Source organism: Anolis sagrei, chromosome 1 (genome assembly GCF_037176765.1).
Source record: "Anolis sagrei isolate rAnoSag1 chromosome 1, rAnoSag1.mat, whole genome shotgun sequence".
Classification (NCBI taxonomy): domain Eukaryota; kingdom Metazoa; phylum Chordata; class Lepidosauria; order Squamata; family Dactyloidae; genus Anolis; species Anolis sagrei.
In genome coordinates, this window is record NC_090021.1 from 147,481,628 (window position 1) to 147,501,859 (window position 20,232).

Consider the following 20,232-nt stretch of genomic DNA (forward strand, 5'->3'; position numbering starts at 1 on the left):
TTGAATTAACTATAGAAAGGGAAAGATTCAAGCATTGGAAAGATGGTTGCAGGAAGTCTCTGAACATATTCACTCAGCTCCTTCACTAACTATTTAATGCTAGGTGAATATTTTGTTATTGCAGGCATATAATTTCAATAGAGGGTTTTCTGGCATTCTCACTCACATATTTGCTTCTGTACGGAGAAATATGAACCAACTGTGCAGGATTTTGTGGGCTTTTTTTTGTAAAAAGGGGGGGAATTGTAATCACAGTTCCTCTTTTTTTGTTCAGAAATGCTTCTTCAGAATGTGTTCCTACTACTGATAGCCGTGGTTCTCCAGTCATCCCCAGGACAGGTATGAGCACCCAAATATGTCAAGAATATGTATTGTCGAAGGCTTTCATGGCTGGAATCACTAGGTTCCTGTGGGTTTTTTCGGGCTGTATGGCCATGTTCTAGAGGCATTTCTCCTGACGTTTCACCTGCATCTATGGCAAGCATCCTCAGAGGTACCTGAGGATGCTTGCCATAGATGCAGGCGAAACGTCAGGAGAAATGCCTCTAGAACATGGCCCTATAGTCCGAAAAAACCCACAAGAACCTTATGTCAAGAATATCTGCCAGGCATCGTCTGGTCAGAAAACTATAATTCCTAATGTTCTCTCTGATGTGTAATTTAATCTATAGAGAGGAGATATGTGCGGTAAAGTTATATGCAGAAGGAGCACTTAGCTCTTATTTGGCTGAAAAGCTATTAAAATGGGTCGATCCTGCAGAGTTTCTCTTTCTCTTGTAAAAGCCATATCCAACTACTTTGAATCCAGGTGAATCTGCAAATGTAGCCAAGCAGGAGATCCAGTTCTCAGTTTTTATCCCATGTATTGGCTTTCACAGTCTCTCTGCGCTTGGGCTCCATTACTGGCCTGATACTTTGTAGGAAAGATAGAGAGATGGATCTTTCACTGACCCTTTTTTGTTCCATTTCTTTCTTTTAAAAAAACAGCCCCTTTCAATTCTTGTTAGGGAAGACAGTTGAGATGGAAATAAGTAAGAAATGTCTTATGCAAATGGGGAAAAGAAAAGTAATAACATCCAGGAAGGCAGTGACGGACCTATTCCATCTCCAGCGAAATGCCCAGTCTCTGACTTTTGAAATGCAGAAGATGAATTGGAGCTCATGTTGGTAACTCTACGCAATGTCAAAGATTAAGATTTCAGCAATCTTTAGCAATGTAACGGAATAATACATAAACATGAATTGTGTTTACTACTCATTCTTGATTAAAAACAGGATAAACATTCAACTTCTTTTATCCTTAGGCAGATGGTTCGCTAAGTGAGGTCTCTGAACTGCAGAAAAAAGAAATTATTGACATACACAATGAAATCAGGAGAAAGGTGCAACCAACTTCTAGCAATATGATGAAAATGGTAAGATGCAATTCAATTGTGTTCTTCCTTGTAAGCTTGGCTATGACAAATTTCTCCCCAAAATTTCCAAGATGATATATACAATTATTTATTTGTGCTCACTTAAAAAAAGGAGATGAGATACTACAAGTCTTTTATGTCTTGTACATATACCTTCAGTTCGTTAAAGTCCTACTGAGACGCTCCACTTGCAAAAGTTGATTTTGCTTTCTAAGCCAAAGGGTATCTTGTTTATCTTTGAAGCATATATCAACTTCTTTTGGATAATTTCTGTGATCATTGTTGAAAGTCACAGCCATCCCTACAAGTTTATGATTGGACAAAAATTAAGACTCCAGGCCAATCCAGACAGTCCCAAAATGCGGAACCTGTCTTGGTTTTTATCGGAAGCATCCAAATGACGCATCCGGTAAAAGTTATTTAATTCAGAGCAAACTAAGGTTTTTTTGGTTTGTTTTGAATTAATGAAATACCTCATTAGATCTGGGCCCTCCTGAAAGGGGAGAAGTGGGTTATTTAAACCCATTTCAGCATGGGTTTCAGGCCTGTGTAGAAGCGCCCTTACAGTTGGGAATTATAAACAGAACGTGTATAAAGACAAATTTATTGAATTTATTTCAAAGAAATGATACACTATATTATGTCTTCTTGTCAGTTTATGATTCACATATTGGGGATGGCTTTATAATAAAAACATATCACTAAATATTTTATTGTACAGGCAGTCCCAGAGTTGCAAATGTCTAACTTACAAATGACTCATAGTTAAGAATGGGGGTGAGACAACAGGAAGTGAGAGAAATCTGTCCTTCAGAAAGAATTATCATGGGAGGGAAGGTGTCTCAACTGAAGCTTTGTTGCCAAGCTTGATTCAACAACAAGCCATTTTTTCCAAAATCTAAGTAACACAGGAACAGAAAGTGAGGTGAAATCTTCAGAACAGGGTACAGACAGCAATACAAACTCCACGGGGATGTTAACCCTTCCTTATGTTATCTAAAGTTTATAGATAGATAGATAGATAGATAGATAGATAGATAGATAGATAGATAGACATATACATATACATATATATATGGCTGGAGTTACACTTAAAAATGTACCTGTTCCGACTTACATACAAATTCAACTTATGAACAAACCTCCAAAACTTATCTTCTTTGTAACTTGCCTGCATTATTGGTTGCTAGCTGTACCCAGCCACACATTGCTTTGGCTCAGTCTGGTTAAATGGAAAAGAAAGAAAAGAGAAAGAGCTGGTTTCTAATATATGTAATTTCATAATGTTTGTGGGTATATAACATTTTTGTTGTTTCATTTTCTCTGAAATGATGATGATGATGATGATGATGATGATGATGATGATGCAAATAATAATACTGGCCTATATAATCTATATAATAATAATACTGGTGTATATAATAATGATAATAATGACAATGATACTGGTCTATATAATAATGATCAGTGTGTTTTGGAGAAAACCTTTTCTTCCCTTCCCTTCTATCTATCTCTTCCTTCCTACCATTCAATCCTTCCGTCCTTCCTTCTGAGTGAGCATGAGACAATGCCAATGCCAGGCAAGGCCAGGCAGGGTGTGAGGCTACGGGAGCTCGGGGCTTGGGCTGGGCCTACCTCCTTGCCGGCCTGCTTTCCTCTCTCCACTGGGCCCATGCCCCACCCCTCTCCCCAGCCTGGATTTCTCTACCTGCTCTGTTGTCCTTTTCCTGCTTTCCGTCTCCCAGTTCTGCTCCAGAGGAAGGCACACAGGCAGACTTGGTGGGAGGTGACCAGGCCGTGAATCCCTAATGGCAGCTCCGGCCCTGATGGGGTCACCTCACAATGTGTTGCTTGGACGTCCAGCAGATGGCACTGTTTTTGATGTCATGAATGTTTTTACCTGTCACAGGTGTGAAATCTATATAATAGTAGGCATGTGAATACACAAAAACATTTACCTGTTTGAATGCTACATTGTGCCCAAATTTCAAAGCAATCAGTGAAGTATTTTGGGAGATTTGAGGTCATTCACAAATGGGCATTTATATTTTTATTTATACAGATTAAATTATAAGTAATTCTATATTAGCAAAAGTTTTCATAGTTGTTATGTTGGTGTTTGTTGGTATACAGTGTTCGTTTTTCCCTGTTATTCCTGCATAAATCAGCAAAACCCACATTGTGTTCTTCCCGGAAGAAACCATGTACAACTTAAAAGTGAGGGAAGTTCGATGTTCTGTTTATCCATCACTAAACTTGTTACATTTTAGTTCCACATAGTATGGTGAGATTTTATTTCTGCTCAGAAGTGCATTAAGATTTCTCCTTAAACTGTTAAGTTGTGTATTTTTGTGGATGATATTTTGTCTGAATTTCTGCCCACAGATTTAATACAGGTATGCATTTAATTCTTTAAGATGCAGATTTAAGTAATCTCACCTGAAAGTCCAAACCCAACTAATTCTTCACCTGTTGTTCTTGAGGCAGAGAAGTTTTCAACAGAAAACTAAACATTAGAATGTAGAGTTGTAAAGCAAATCAGATATCAGATATCAGGTTTTGAAACAAGAATGTTCATTTCCGTTTGCCCTCAGCACTAAATGTTCTGTCACCAGTCTCATTAGCAGGAATTTTTACATGGAGTTTGCACACATGAAATTGCATGTCTGCTGGATAGGTTAACTGATGAGTAAATAGGCATTGTATTCAAAGCCTGATTACATACTGACTGTTGATCAGGCCCGTAGCCAGGATTTTGTTTCGGGGGGAGCTGAGTTTGATTCAGGGGGGGGGGGGGCTGAGTCTGAGCAAAAGAGGGTCTACCCTAGCAAACCTTTTGTATCGTTACCCCAATACCCCCATGCATATGGGATATATTGAGTATGGTGATCAGATCATGATATGAATAAACATAACAGTTTAAATAATGCACCAGTAATGCCTTCTCACGGACCACCATCAGAATTTCGGGGGTGGGGGCTGAAGCCCCCCAGCCCCCCCCCCCCCCCCCCGGCTACATGCCTGCTGCTGATTATCCCTTTTTGTTTTGTTTTGTTTTGCTAAGATGTGGAATGACAATGCTGCCATGAGTGCTGGAAGATGGGCCAGTAAATGCCTGGGAAAAAGTAGTTCCATAGAGGACCGAATGATGGATGGTAAGTGGCACCAAATCAACTACAGCTTCTTTCACATATTAAAGAGGGGGGCACATCTTTGCTGATATGAAGGAGGGATCACTGTTGTTTCGTCATTAAAAGATCACCAAAACTATGTTGTAGATTTGGTGTTAGTTTTTCCTTTAAAAATATTAACAAAAAAACTGTCTTCTAAGGCCTTTTGGGAGTCCCCTCTATGTGCTTGTCTTATATTTTGCTCTGTCATTAAGTAAGAAATAAATCAGGAATACTCAGATTGGTTTTGCCAATTCCTCTGAAACACAGATTACACCAGCTGTAATTCAATGGTGGTCTCTGATTCAAATACCAGGGTTGAACCTGCCTAGCTTTGAAGGTTAGACAAATTCAAATGCTTTTAGGGTATTAGTATAAATTAACACTTTTAAAAGTTAATATTATTGAAATATGCTCTACAGCAAGGGTCCTCAAACGTTTTAAACAGAGGGCCATGTCCCAGTCCCTCAAAGTGTTGGAGGGCCGGATTATAATTTGAAAAAAACATGAATGAATTCCCATGTACACATCTTATTTCTAATGCAAAAAAAAAACCCACTTAAAAACAATAGAATAATTAAAATGAAAAACAAATTTAAAAAATATAAACTTATTGGTATTTCAATAGGAAGTGTGGACCTGCTTTTGGCTGATGAGATAGGATTGCTGTTGTTGTGTGCTTTCAAGTCATTTCAGACATAGGTTGACCCCTTGGAGGGCCATATCCAGCCCCCGGGCCTTAGTTTGAGGACCCCTGCTCTACAGTCTCCCTTGCCAGCATCAAATATTTAATTTTTCACCCCATCAACAATAGAAATGTTGTCAGTGTCAACCCCCAATCACAAAGACAAATATGTGGTGCTGTCAGTACATTTTAATTTTTTTAAAGATGATGGTGATGATGATGATGATGATGATGATGATTATTATTATTATTTGAAACACAACAAGATGAGTCCACAGCAAGCAAGATCACTCTGCTGGCTGTTGTATTGGATCACACACTGGACACTTCTCAAGTGTCTAGTAGAACTGTGGGATGTATCGGCAAATAACGCGTGCAGATCCCAGTAAGGTGGCTTTCTGCAGCTGGCAGATGGTAATTTTGTCAGCGCCAATTGTGTTTAAGTGCAGGCCAAGGTTATTATTATTATTATTATTATTATTATTAGTTATATGAGCAGATGTTGTACATTTATTCCATACAATTATTTATCGATTACATTTTCCCACCCTCTTCCTATTTCTGACTTTTCCTCCTTTCTATATTAGCCACTAGGGCTGGGCGGTTTCGTTTCGTTAATTTGTAATTCGTTAATAATTCGTTAATTTTTTCAATTACAAAACGATAACGAACCATTCTGGAGCAATTATTAAAAAAAACGAATTTTCAAAAACGTTTTGTAAATGCTTCGTATTTCGATATTGTATTCGTTTCGTTATTGTTTTGAGGTCGTTTCGTTATTATTTCCGCATGTCTGGGCCAGTTTTATGGTTTAATTAGTGAAAAAAAATTATAATATCACACCAACAGTCAACAACAGAGGGAGAGGGAAGCTTCAGAAGGTTTTGGAGGTTTTTTAGAGTATTTCGCGGTCGCGTCCGCCATTAACGAATCGATTCGTTATTGTTTCGGAAATCGATTCGTTATTTTTTTACCATTTACGAAATTTCGTAAATATCGAACTTTTTAAAAGGAAAATTTTGTAATTATTTTAAATATCGAAACAAAAAAACCCCCCAAATACAAATCGATTTTAGAAACAAATTTTTCCGTTGTTACCCAGGCCTATTAGCCACACATTTATCTTTGTTCTATTCACTCTTTCTTTTTCCCTCCACAACCCCATACCACAATTTCCATTATAACTTTAACTTCATCCACAAGCTCAGCTTTTCCCATTTCTGTATAATATTTACATTGACTTCATCACTTTTTATCCATTCCATATATACCAACCATTTCTCTTTAATTTTTTCATTTTATCTTCCTTCTCATCTTCACAGGTTAAACTTGCTATAACATCTGATTTGACCTAATCAAACAAGTCATTGTTCCAATTTACCGTAATCCTTTTTTCATATTTCCGACCCCATGCTATTACCACCTTTCCTACAAGAATCATCGCTTTGAATAAATCTTGATTTTGTACATTGTTCTTATTATTCTCTAATATTCCCATCTGTAACAACTCCATATTCACTTGAAGTGGTATTTTAAATAATGTCTCCATTTTCTTCATTATTTGTTTCCAAAAGGCTTTTGCCTTTGGACATTCCCATTCCCACCACATGTGAGCATACCATCCTTTGCTTAACCCACAGTGCCAACATTTTGAACTTTTTCCCATTACTATATTTGATAGTTCTGCTGGGGTTTGGTGCCATTTCCGAATAAATTTCCTTTCCATTTATCTTGCCTGTCTCTCCACCAGCTAGAATCAAACCCCATCCCATAAACACTCTCTAAAAAAGTCCATTTCGATGTTTCTGGCATCCATTTGGGCTGCCAATTTTTCCTATATTTTTAATGCCAATTTTCTGCAGCCTCTTGTTTGTTCCCTATTTCCTTGTAAAGATTCCCTTGTTGACTTCTTCTATCCTAAACCATTCATCTTTTTTCTCTCAAATTTTCAAATAGTGGTTTTATCTGAAACGCTGCATAATATAGTTCCAAGTTTGGAATTCCCCACCCCAATGCTTCCTAGTATGTAAAGTATACTTTGTATTGTCGAAGGCTTTCATGGCTGGAATCACTAGGTTCTTGTGGGTTTTTTCGGGCTATAGAGCCATGTTCTAGAGGCATTTCTCCTGACGTTTCGCCTGCATTGTCCTAATTCGCCTGAATTAGGACAATGGGTTTATATATCTGTGGAATGGCTGGGGTGGGGCAAGGAGCTCTTCCCTGCTGCAGTTAGGTGTGAATGTTTAACTGATCACCTTCATTAGCATTTGAAGGCCTGCCTGAGCCTGGGAAAATCTCTTGCTGGGAGGTGTTAATCTGTGCCTGGTTGTTTCCTCTCTGTTGTTTTGCTGTTATAATTTTAGAGTTTTTTAATACTGGTAGCCAGATTTTGTTCATTTTCATGGTCTCTTCCTTTCTGTTGAAGTTGTCCACATGCTTGTGGATTTCAATGGCTTCTCTGTGTAATCTGACATGGTGGTTGTTGGTGTGGTCCAGCATTTCTGTGTTCTCAAATAATATGCTGTGTCCAGGCTGGTTCATCAGGTGCTCTGCTATGGCTGACTTCTCTGGCTGAAGTAGTCTGCAGTGCCTTTCATGTTCCTTGATGCGTGTCTGGGCGCTGCGTTTGGTGGTCCCTATGTAGACTTGTCCAGAGCTGCATGGTATACGGTAGACTCCTGCAGAGGTGAGAGGATCCCTCTTGTCCTTTGCTGAACGTAGCATTTGTTGGATTTTCTGGGTGGGTTTGTAGATTGTTTGTATGTTGTGTTTCCTCATCAGTTTCCCTATGCGGTCAGTGGTTCCCTTGATGTATGGCAGGAACACTTTTCCTCTGGGTGGATCTTCATCTTGACTCTCGTGGCTTGTTCTTGGTCTTGCAGCTCTTCTGATGTCTGAGGTGGAGTATCCATTGGCCTGTAGAGCCCAGTTGAGGTGGTTCAGTTCATCTTGAAGAAGGTGGGGTTCGCAGATTCTTTTTGCACGCTCTGCCAAGGCTTTAATGGTGCTTCTTTTTTGACTTGGGTGATGGTTGGAGTTTTTATGTAGATATCTATCTGTGTGTGTGGGTTTTCTGTAGACAGTGTGACCCAATTGTTGATCTGTTTTGCGGATGACTAGGACATCTAGAAAAGGCAGTCTTCCTTCATTTTCTTTTTCCATGGTGAACTGGATGTTTGTGTGGATGCTGTTAAGATGGTCCAGGAGCCTGTTGAGTTCTTCTTCTCCATGGCTCCAAATGGTGAAGGTGTCATCCACATATCTGAACCATATCGTGGGCTTTTTGGTTGCTGTCTCCAGGGCTTGTATACTTTTTTTTTGTTGCAATCTGGATTTCTTTTCTCCCAAGAGCCATTCCTTTACAGTCTTGTTCCAACTATTAAATTATGTTTGATATTGTGATATAGCCTAAGGGCTAATCAATAAAATTACTATTGCTACTATTAAATTATGCCTTTTCCATTGGGAGAACTTGGAATAAGTATAATAATTTTGGCATCAGAAACATTTTAGCTGCTTTTATTTTGCCTAGGGTGCCCAAATTTTTCCTTTTCCAATTTTTCATAATCTTAAAAACTTTCTTCCATGTCTCTTTATAAGTGGTCTCTACCATCCTTTCTATGTTCTTTTGTATCATCACGCCCAAATATTATATTTTCATATTTCCATGCCTATTTCTGTTATATTATCTATTTGTTTTGTTGTTTTTGTTTTACATGATTTGTGATTTCTTTGTACTTACTCTCAATCCTGTATTTTTTTCAAAATCCTTCAGTATAATTTTTAATTTTCTTATTCCTATGAAAGGGTTAGATAATACCACCATGATGTCATCAGAATAAAGATTCCATTTAATTTCCCCACAATCAAATTTATAACCTTCTACCCTTACACTATTTCTTATTCTGTTTGCCAATATCTCAATACCTATTTATTAGGCTTGGTTGATTGTGTTGGTTAGTTTCTAAACTCGTTATGAATTCATATTTAAATTAGCTTCGATCCAATATCAAGCCATGCAGGAATAGTGTGAGGAGTAATTAAGAATCGAAACAATTTCCCCATTTTTCGTAATTATTTTTGGATGTCTGGTGCAAGTTTTACAATCTCGCAGTTTCTCTTCCCTCCCCGGTAGCAAGCTGCGCATTTACCCCACTTCCGGTCCCTGGCCTCAGCTTAAGACGATGAATTTCCTCTCCCCCCCCCCTCCTGCCGGCCACCTTTGCTCTGCTGCTTCCCTCCTCTTTCCTCATGCTTCTTCTTGCCTCACTCTGGGCTGCACTGGGCTTCCTTCCTTCCTTCCTTCCTTTCTTCCTTCTTTCCTTCCTTCCTTCCAGCTGGCAAATCCCACATTCCCCCCTCCCTCCTCTTTCTTCTGGCATCCTTCTTGCCCAAAATTTCTCATTACTTTATTTGTCATACCATCACTCTATGCGACAACAATGCATTGCCGGGTACAGCTAGTATAATATATAATATATATAATATAATATAATATAATATAATATAATATAATATAATATATAATATAATATAATATAATATAATATAATATAATATAATATCATAATATAATAATATAATATAATATAATATAACATACAATAATAATATAATATATAATATAATATACAATTATAATATAATAATAATATAGTAATATAATATATATAGTTGTTGTTAGTTTTATCACACCAACAGTCAACAACAGAGGGAGAGGGAAGCTTCAGAAGTTCCCCCTGTCCCGTTTGGAGTTTTTTTTTTCGCGTATTGCGCAATTGCGTCCACCATTAACGAATCAATTCGTATATTTACGAAATTTCGTAAATATCGACATTTTGAAATCTGAAATTTCGGAAATCCTCCCAGATTAAAAACGCGGGCGCCCCCTAGATACGAAACGAGTTTAGAACCAATTTTTTTTCTTGATCAACGAAGCCTACTATTTATAATGTAATGATAAGGGGTAACCTTGCCTGATTCCCCTTTGAAAGGGGAACTCTTCTGATATGCCCCCATTTACTCAATAGCTCCTTAATCACATTTATAAATGGTTCTTCTATACCATATTTGTTCATGATCTCCCATAGAAATCCATGCTTTAGTGTATCAAATGCTTTGTATATATCCAATTTTAATAATGCAATTTTTTTCTTGTTTGTGTTCAGTAACTGATGTCTCCTCCTCCTCCTCCATTCATCCTGGAAATGTGGTTGGCCTCCACATCCCCAGGTTAAAAAGAGAGTGCGGGGGGGGGGGGACTGATGTTGCGGGGGGGACGGACTGATGGCTAGGAGTGGCAGGAACCCGTCATCCCATGCCCCACATTGCCTGGCTTCCCTTCTACCTCATCTCATGGGGAGGTATCCACTGCCCAGCTATCCCCAGTTGATCCCAATGTAACAAAGAAAACCTCCTGTGTTGTCGCTGCAGTGGCATGCACTAATTCCTCTTTAATTTTGCAATGGAGCTCTGCCAGAAGTAGCTGTACATCACAAAATGCGAAGTGGTAGGCTCTGTCACAAAATTAAAGAGGAACTGGCATTGCCACCAAAATGTACCCTTTCTGATGAGGTCGGATGTGACGAAATTGGGGGGGGGGGGGGTCTGTTCCGGGTTTTAAAATGTTATTTCCTGTTTAATTGTGTGGTGTTGACATTGAAAGTAGTTGTTATACTCCAGAGACTTCATTTTTGTGGCTGCCACAAGCTATGTTAAATTGATAGAGACTTTATGAAAATATTCAGTAAAAACGATAGCAAATCAAAATGTGATACAGGATGTCCTGCAAAACCAAGTTTTTACAGTTGAATAAACTTTTTCCATGTTTCTATAATAAAACCAATTAGGAAACGACATTTATAACCCAGGAACAAAAAATGTGTTACACTGTGTAATACTACTACATTTTGTTGAATACAGGAGTCCAATGTGGTGAGCTAACTTTGAAAACCACTTATCCTACTACGTGGCATTCTGTTATTGAGTTGTTCGCAAGTGGACAGAGTTACTTTCAGTATGGCACTGGAACAACGGACTCAAGTAAACATGTTAATGGTTATACCCAGGTAGGAAGAGAAATACCATAAATTTGTGGTAAGGTGCTTGTGGGACCTGCGTTACAGAAATAACACTACATAACACAATATTTGTTATTTTGGGAATACATCTTGAATGGCACTTCAAAAATTGTGACCAAACTCTAAATCTGATTAATGGCTTCTAAGTTATCACGCTCACTGACAAACTCTACAGTCTACTGCAGCCCCCCCCCCCCCCCCCCGCTCTGTTGTGAACTGGTAATAGATTTAATTTTGTGCTGATGTGCATCTCTTCAGAAAATTGGAGAAAAAAGCCTGAACAGTGATTTGAGACCATGTTCCATGTTTAATGTAATCACTGTCCCAGCCTCAAACTGGTTCCAGGTATTGCAATCTATTTAGCTACACAGTAAAACCAGTTCCTCCTAAACTGAATTATAGTGTCAGTGTAGATATGCCCACAGTCTCCATCAACCTTCTCTCTAAAGGACTAGTGCAGCAGCTCCCAAAATCCCTAGTGGGAAAGTGACATTATCTTCTCCTATCCCTCTTCAGGAACAGCATCTGCGAGGTTGTGTTCCTGTTGGCCATAATGGGATTCAACTTCAGAAAGGCAGATTGGTCTAAATTCTCAGATATGATAGATGGAAAGATCATATCAGTCACCACAATCCCTGAGGAATACGAGCGCTTTATCAAAATAGTAAAAACCTGCTCACCTGCTTCTATACCAAGAGGCTGCAGAACACACTACCTTCAGGGAATTACTCCTGATACAGTTGCCAAGTTGGAAGACTATTACAGGCTCCATGATGAAGACCCATTTAGCAAAAAAAAAACTTTTCCGTAGGCAAAGAATTTGGTTCTCCATCTCTGAAGCCAAGAAAGAACAGTGGATAAACCTGATAACAGAAGTCAATATGGGCAGGAGTGGCCAGAAGGAGTAGAGGCTGTTAAAGCAGCTGAACAATGATCACAAACTAATACCCATGCTAACATAAGGGCAGATCAGATAGCACATCAACTTCTGAAGGATGGGAAACCCAAACTTGCCACCAAAATAGGAAGGAAACCAATAGTCAGACAACCAGATAATGAGAACAAAAATCTTCATGAACCTTTTACATCTACCAAATTGGAAATTGCTCTTAATAAATGTAAAAATGGCAAAACAGCTAGCCTGGATGATCTACAGATGAAACAAACTAAGAACTTTGGCCCAAAGGCAAGATGCTGGCTGCTGAAACTGATGAACAACTGCACATCATCCTGTCAGATCCCTAAAATCTGGAGGAAAACAAGCATCATGGCCATTTTGAAACCAGGCAAAGACCGTAATGATCCAAAAAGCTATAGACCAATCTCCCTGTTATGCCACCTCTACAAAGTTCTGGAGAGACTTATTCTGCATAGAATTATGGAAAAAATAGACCCCTGTCTGATTCCACAGCAAGCTGGCTTCAGAAAAGGCAAAAGCTGCACATCGCAAGTGCTGAACCTGACTCAGCACATAGAAGATGACTTTGAAAGGCAGCAGATCACAGGAGCTGTCTTCATAGACCTGTCAGCGGCTTATGATACTGTAAACCACTGCCTCCTCCTGAGAAAAATGTATTATATCACAAAGGACTACCATCTCACCTGCCTCATAGGAAACCTGATACAAAACAGGAGCTTTTTTATTGAGTTCCAGGGCCAGAGAAGTAGATGGCAGAAACAGAAGAACGGCCTGCCTCAGGGGAGCGTAAACCATTGCCTTCTCCTGGGAAAAATTTATAATATCACAAAGAACTACCACCTCACCCACTTCATAGGAAATCTGCTACAAAACAGGAGCTTTTTGTTGAGTTTCAGGGTCAGAGATGCAGATGGTGAAAACAGAAGAATGGCCTGCCTCAGGGGAGCATGCTTGCTCCATCAATCTTCAACATTAACACAAATGATAAAAAGCTTCCCAAGAGAGATACTTGCTAAAACACCACAGCAAGCTAGAGTCCAAAAGTGGTTAGGTTAAACCCCAGCACTTCAATCAGTGGCTGAGACTGAATGAGAAACTCCCTCCTGGTCACACAGAATAGTGGATGACCTGGAAGGCGCTGAACAGGCTGTGTTCTGGCACCACAAAATGCAGAGCTCGCCTTAAGAAATGGGGCTACAAAGTGGAGTCTGCGACATGTGAGTGTTGAGATGAGCAAACCACAGACCACCTACTACAATGCAACCTGAGTCCTGCCACATGCACAACGGAGGACCTTCTTGCAGCATCACCAGAGGCACTCCAAGTGGCCAGCTTCTCGTCAAAGGATATTTAAACTTAGTGTTTTTACATGCATTTTTACTGTACCCTCAACTTGCTTTTGACACCATACATAAATATGATGGGACATATTTCCAGTTTTTCTTTTACAAGAAATAGGGACCAGCTGCAGGCACATTCTTCTTCCATTTTTTGTGCATTTCTTTCTGTCTTTCCCTGGAAGGAAAGTGACATTGGACTTCATTGCATTGATAAGAGGTGGGATGGGGTGGAGGGAATTGCCACATAGTATAACGAATCTGTGGGGCAGTGGGGGGAAAACCTTTATTTATTTATCTATCTATCATCTATCTATCTATCTATCTATCTATCTATCTATCTATCTATCTATCTATCTATTTATGACATTTCTACCCTGCCTTTCTCTACCCTGGAGAGTACGTACTCAAGGTGATGCCCCACATTGCCCATCACAACCATTACCTCATCCCATGGATAAAGCGTTGCCACCTGACTGCCTCCATTGTTCTCTACAGAATATGTGAACCCTCCGATGTTCCCAGGGAAGCCTCCTAGCTCACTGCCAGAATGCTTCCTCCATGGAGCCCAACCTGAAGTTGCCTTACATATGGCGGGTTCTCAGGAGGAAACATCCTAGCATTGTGCTAGGATGCTAATTTTCTTCCATGTGATGAGGTCGATGATCTTCTCCTTTCCTTCTTCAGGAACAGCACCCGCAATGTTGTGTTCCCATTGGTCAGGATGGGACATAACTCCAATTTGTACAAGATATAGGGAGGATCTGCAGGGACCTCCTTCTTCCTTTTCCTGTGCATTTCTTTGTCTGACAAAGGTTGAGTTTCTTTTGCTTTTAGCCAGGAAAAGAGAAGAGGTAGTGCTTCTTCCTAAGAGATCGGCATGCATTGATCTCGAACAAGCACCAGTTTTAGCCCTCTCAGCATGTCTACCTATTGCATCCATGTTTATCAGCATTTATATTCAAGCCTTTGGATAGAAACATATGTAATGCATATAAAACCATACTCAGAATGGCAGAAAAATCTTTGCAACACTTCCTATTTCTTAACAAATATTGTCATTCTTTTGTTATGTTGTTATTGCAATTTCTGCCCAAGTCAGAACTGTCCAATTTACGTCCCAACTTTGTCTTTCTGAATGAACCCCAATTTACTGTGCACTCACTTTATGTTTATAGATTGTTTGGCATAATTCAAACCAGATGGGATGTGCACTTGCCTTCTGCCCCCAAAGTCCCAGCAACTTCATATATGTGTGCCATTACTGTCCTGGGTAAGTATTGCTTTGGGTGTTCCAACTGTGTTTTAAATACTCTCTCACTTAAGTTGCTCCCAGCATATAGAAGGCCCACCTTTTTCTCTGCTATGTTCATTTTTTCCTTGAAACTCCCTTTCCCCCCAGAAATCTGGATGTCTTGATCCATTATGTAATTTGTTTCTTAAACGTTGCACTCAAGTGAGATACATTATCACACTGTTCTGTAATTTCAGGGGAAACATAGTAGAACAACTGAAGACCCCATACAAAAAAGGTCCACCTTGTGGCGACTGTGCTGGGAGCTGTGAGGATAATCTCTGCAGTAAGTGATATCCAACCTCATCCCACGGGGAAGTTTTAGTGTCCTAGGACCCTTCTGCCCCAGTAGAGACATAGAGCCCCATGCTGCTCCTCACACAAGCATAGTGTCACTTCCAGCAGGCCTTTGTGGCTAAACGGAGGTAGCAGTGTGGTAGAACTCTGTGCCACCAACACAGGAGCTTCCCAGTGTTAGTATTAGGAACAACAGGGCTACTGCAGGTGAAGCCTCATGGCGATCCTTCCCCATGTGTGATGTGGAAGCATCAGCTGATGGTGATGTGGGGTGTCTGGATGGCCCCGCTTCCCCGATTCACCACAGAGGCTGGCAAATCATCAATGTGATGAGGCCCATCATCTGCCTGCCTATCTATCTATCTATCTATCTATCTATCTATCTATCTATCTAATCACCTTTTCCCCAATTCCTTTTGCAATACCACCATTTCAATCTGTCTACAATGTATTGCCTATAGGGCATCCATCACAGTTGCTGTACTGGTGGGAAACTAAAATGGTCCAGACAAGTCTATCTGGCTACTTGGGCTATGCAAAATTTCATTTGTGCCTCATTTGAAGCATATATTTCATAAGATTCGTACATATGACATAATATTAAAGAATGCAAGCAACACCTATGCAAAAAATTAAGATTCAAAACATTTTTTGGAAGATTTATGGAAGTCTCGTAAATGGCTCCAGCTCTCCATTATGGGCACGACTTCCCCTCTAAAAGGCCTGGGTTTGGTTCCCCCAAAGGGCCCTGATGAGGATGGCAAGGCTGGAGTAGAGGGAGAAGCCCCACTCTTTCCCCAAAGGGAGTGGCAAGGGGAGGCTGGGGCAGGTGGGTGAGCATGATGCTTGGTTGGAAGCCCTTCCAGCACATGGTCAGCCCAGAGAGAGAGAGAGACAGAGAGCACACTTACATGGAGGTTTTAACACGGGAAGTGAGCAGATTTCTAGAAATGTAGTTTAGGGCGGGACCTTTTGAATTCTCTGGCACAGGGGTCCTCGCTTTCCCAAACTACGTTTCCCAGAATCCTCCCTGAAAGTTTTGGTCTGCATTCTCTGAAGGGATTTTGAGATATAAAAGGGATTGTTGGGAGTTGAATGAACCCTGTGAGGTAGGCAAAGTTGAGAGACAGTACCTCCAAAGTTTACCTAGTAGGTTTAAAGACTGGATGGGCATCTGTTGGAGTTGCTTTGACTGTGCTTTTCCTACTTGACAGAAGAGGGTTGGACTGAGCCTTCCAGTGAAATAGTATTGTTGAGTTTATGTTGGTTAAAATTCCCTAAAAATCAGCGGATATGGAAATCTTTCTGAAACTTGGGGGGGAGGGGGTTCCAATGGTTTCTTTTAGCTAAAATCAATTAAATGTGCTTGTTCATTAATTAAATTATCCATATACTGCATGGTGAGAAATTGTCATATAATCCAGCCATTTGATCTCAATAAAATGCCACAAATAAAGTGAAATTTAGATATAGTTCATTATGTTGTATGACAATTGTAACAACAACAACAACAACAACTTTATTTTTATACAATGCCACCATCTCCCCAAGGGGACTTGGGGCAGCTTACAAGGGGAAAAGCCCAAAATCACAGATAAAAATAACAGCATTAAAATCAATCAAATAAAAATATATTGAAGTTACAACATCATAAAACATAAAACATAATAAAAACAATATCATGGCTGAAAGAAAATCAGAGCTGCTCAAGAAAGTGCAGTGAATTCCTAAGTTTTGTTATACAGAAGAAGAAGAAAACATTTCCTGTGCCTATACAATACACAGGCATGTTCACACTCATATCTAATAATCTCGTTTAGATCGGTAGAATTATTTATTAATATAAAATGTATTCTTCTTTCTTTTTTGGTGACAATTTTTGGTTTATCCCTTGGATTTACTCCAAATATCTCTATATAGTATACTCTACTGATTACTTATGTTATTATTAAGTATGGCAATTGAAAATTTAAAAAATGTATTTTATTTAAATACAGTTATAATGCAAATGAGAAGAATATACATAATTGCAACTGTTTTCATAATATACCAATCAGTTGCCCAGCTTTGAGGAACTAGAATACGGCGATCCTAGTTAGCATTCCCTGAAGATGTCTTTACTTTGGATGTCTATAAATAGTCATTTCATACAAGAACTAGGGCCCTTCCACACAGCCCTATATTCCAGAATATCAAGGCAGAAAATCCCACAATATCGGAACGCGGACTCAGATAACCCAGTTCAAAGCAGATACTGTGGGATTTTCTGCCTTGATATTCTGGGATATAGGGCTGTGTGGAAGGGCCCCTAGAGTAAGATGGGACTTACAAGTTGCCTGATTCCTAACAAATTTGTAAATATAAACATATATATATATATATATATATATATATATATATATATTAGGGCTGGGCGGTTTCGTTTCGTTAATTCATAATTCGTTAAAAATTCGTTATTTTTTTTGTTAACGAAGCGATAATGAACCATTCTGGAGCAACTTAAAAACGAAATGAATTTTTCAATTCGTTTCGTAAATGCTTCGTATTTTGTTATGTATTCATTTTGTTATTGGTTTGAGGTCGTTTCGTTAGTATTTCCGCATGTCTGGGGCAAGTTTTATAGTTGTTTTTTTGTTTAATTAGTGAAAAAAAATTATAATATCACACCAACAATCAACAACAGAGGGAGAGGGAAGCTTCAGAAGTTTTTTTAGCGTATTGCGCGATCGCGGCCGCCATTAACGAATCGATTCGTTATTGTTTCGTTATTGTTTTGTAATTTTTTTACCATTTACGAAATTTCGTAAATATCGAACTTTTTTTAAGGAAAATTTCGGAATTCTTTTAAATATCGAAACGCAAAAAACCCCAAAAAATGAATCGATTTTAGAAACAAATTTTTCCATTGTTACCCAGGCCTAATATATATGTGTGTGTGTGTGTGTGTGTGTATTGCATACATACACATACTCCATGTTCCTCTCAGTGCACATGTGTTCCAGCTTCTGGATACTTTCAAGGATAGTGCTAAATAAAGTGCATAGAAATCTTTTTTTAAAATCCTATCTAGGGTCTAAATGACAATGATAAGCTTCCAGTTTTCCAGTACACAATGCTTCAAAATCAGACCAACAAATGTTTTGTTTCTTTAGTAAACCAACTTGATGGTGGGAAGGATAAAATCCAAGGGAAAGGAAGAAAATTGTTAGTTCTCAAATTTAATTGTTGTTTTATTTCTTTCAGTTAACTCTTGCCCGTATATAGATCAAGGTGATGACTGTAGAAACCTAGTAGAAATGTTCACATGTGCATATCCATTTGCTGAACAAAGATGTGCAGCCACCTGTAAATGCCCCAAGGAATAAATAATATATGCAGAAGAAATAGAAGAAAAGATCGTAATCGCAACATAATGAAAATTGAGAATTTAAAATTATTTTTGACTTGAAAATGTGCATTTGAAATTAGTGTAAAAATAAAGCACATGAAAAGAGTATTATTTGCCTATTTGTTTATTCTTTATTGTTCTGCTTTAGAAAAATTTGGTATATTGATTATTTATTTATTTACCTTACTTATATACCGCTGTTCTCAGCCCGAAGGCGACTCACAGCGGTTCACAACAAATACGAACAGCAAAAATCCAGTGCTACAGTATAAAAACAGTTAACAACCTAACACATTACACAATTAATAAACAGTTACTACAATACCCATTCACTGTCGTCTCGTCATCAAAAACATGTTCCAGATTCGTCATCCATTGTTCCATTCCAGTGTTCATTAACCAATCATTGCACTAATTATTCGAACGCCTGCTCAAACAGCCAGGTCTTCACTTTTTTGCGGAATACCATTAGAGATGGTGCTAGTCTAATGTCCGTAGGAAGGGCGTTCCACAGTCGAGGAGCCACCACCGAGAAGGCCCTATCTCTCATCCCCTCCAGCCGTGCTTGATAAGCAGGCGGGATCGAGAGCAGGGCCTCCCCGGAAGATCTCAAAGTCTTGGTGGGTATACTTCCAATATATCTCTCTCCAGCCTAAAAGTTTTGATATCATGAGGTGTGCCTGTGTGTGTGTGTTCAGTGTGCCTGTTATCAGTTAAAAATCAATTTATATCCAAGGGCTATCCTGGACATCTTGTCAATAATGCCATAATCAGGGCATCCAAAGTTTCACGCACCACCCTGCTGGCAGACAGATCTGTTTCGACAGACAACAGATTGATCTGGCCCTTGACATTAACCAATTTCTCTTGACAGGTAATTAAAACGGTGAAAAAATATTGGCAACGTATAAATGACAAGCTGTCCCCTGCAACGCGTTGCTGTGGCCCAGTCTGTTGATCTGGAAAATAAAGGGAATGAAAAAGTGTTGGTTTCTAATATATGTAATTTCTTTATGCTTGTGGGTAAACAGTATTTCTTGTTGTTTCTTTGTCAGTGTTGATGTGGAGATTGTCTGGTTTGCCTACTCTGGAACATGGAACATATTATTATCCTTCTTTAAGGGTCCCTTTCAAATCTATGATACTATATCTGTGTGTGTGTGAATCATATCTATCTATATATCCATCCATCTATCTATATCTATGGCTGGATGGCTCTTTGTCAGGAGGACGTTGTATACGCTTTCTTGTCCTGATGAAGGGAGTTGGATTGGATGGCCTTAAGTATTTTCTGTTGGTCATGGGGGTTCTGTGTGGGAAGTTTGCCCCGATTCTGTCGTTCGTGGGGTTCAGAATGCCCTTTGATTGTAGGTGAACTGTGACTCCCAGTCACTACAACTCTCAAATGTCAAGGTCTATTTCCCCCAAACTCCATCTGTGTTCATATTTGGGCGTATTGAATGCTTGTGCCAAGTTTGGTCCACATTCATCATTGTTTGAGTGCACAGTGCTCTCTGGATGTAGGTGAACTACAACTCCCAAACTCAAGACCAATGCCCACCAAACCCTTCCAGTATTTTCTGTTGGTCATGGGAGTTCTGTCTGCCAAGTTTGGTTCAATTCCATCGTTGGTGGAGTTGAACTATA

The 20,232-nt window shown here is 39.2% G+C and overlaps 1 protein-coding gene across 1 annotated transcript; it reads left to right on the top strand.

Annotated features, from left to right (window-relative positions):
• Positions 1–276: 276 nt before the first annotated feature.
• Positions 277–18,562, top strand: LOC137097196 (cysteine-rich venom protein triflin-like). The gene is made up of 7 exons (XM_067469155.1): positions 277–339; positions 1,305–1,415; positions 4,480–4,570; positions 11,193–11,338; positions 14,785–14,879; positions 15,098–15,186; positions 18,441–18,562. Exons 1-7 carry the CDS (start codon positions 277–279, stop codon positions 18,560–18,562), a joined length of 717 nt encoding a protein of 238 aa, XP_067325256.1.
• The last annotated feature ends 1,670 nt before the right edge of the window (positions 18,563–20,232 follow it).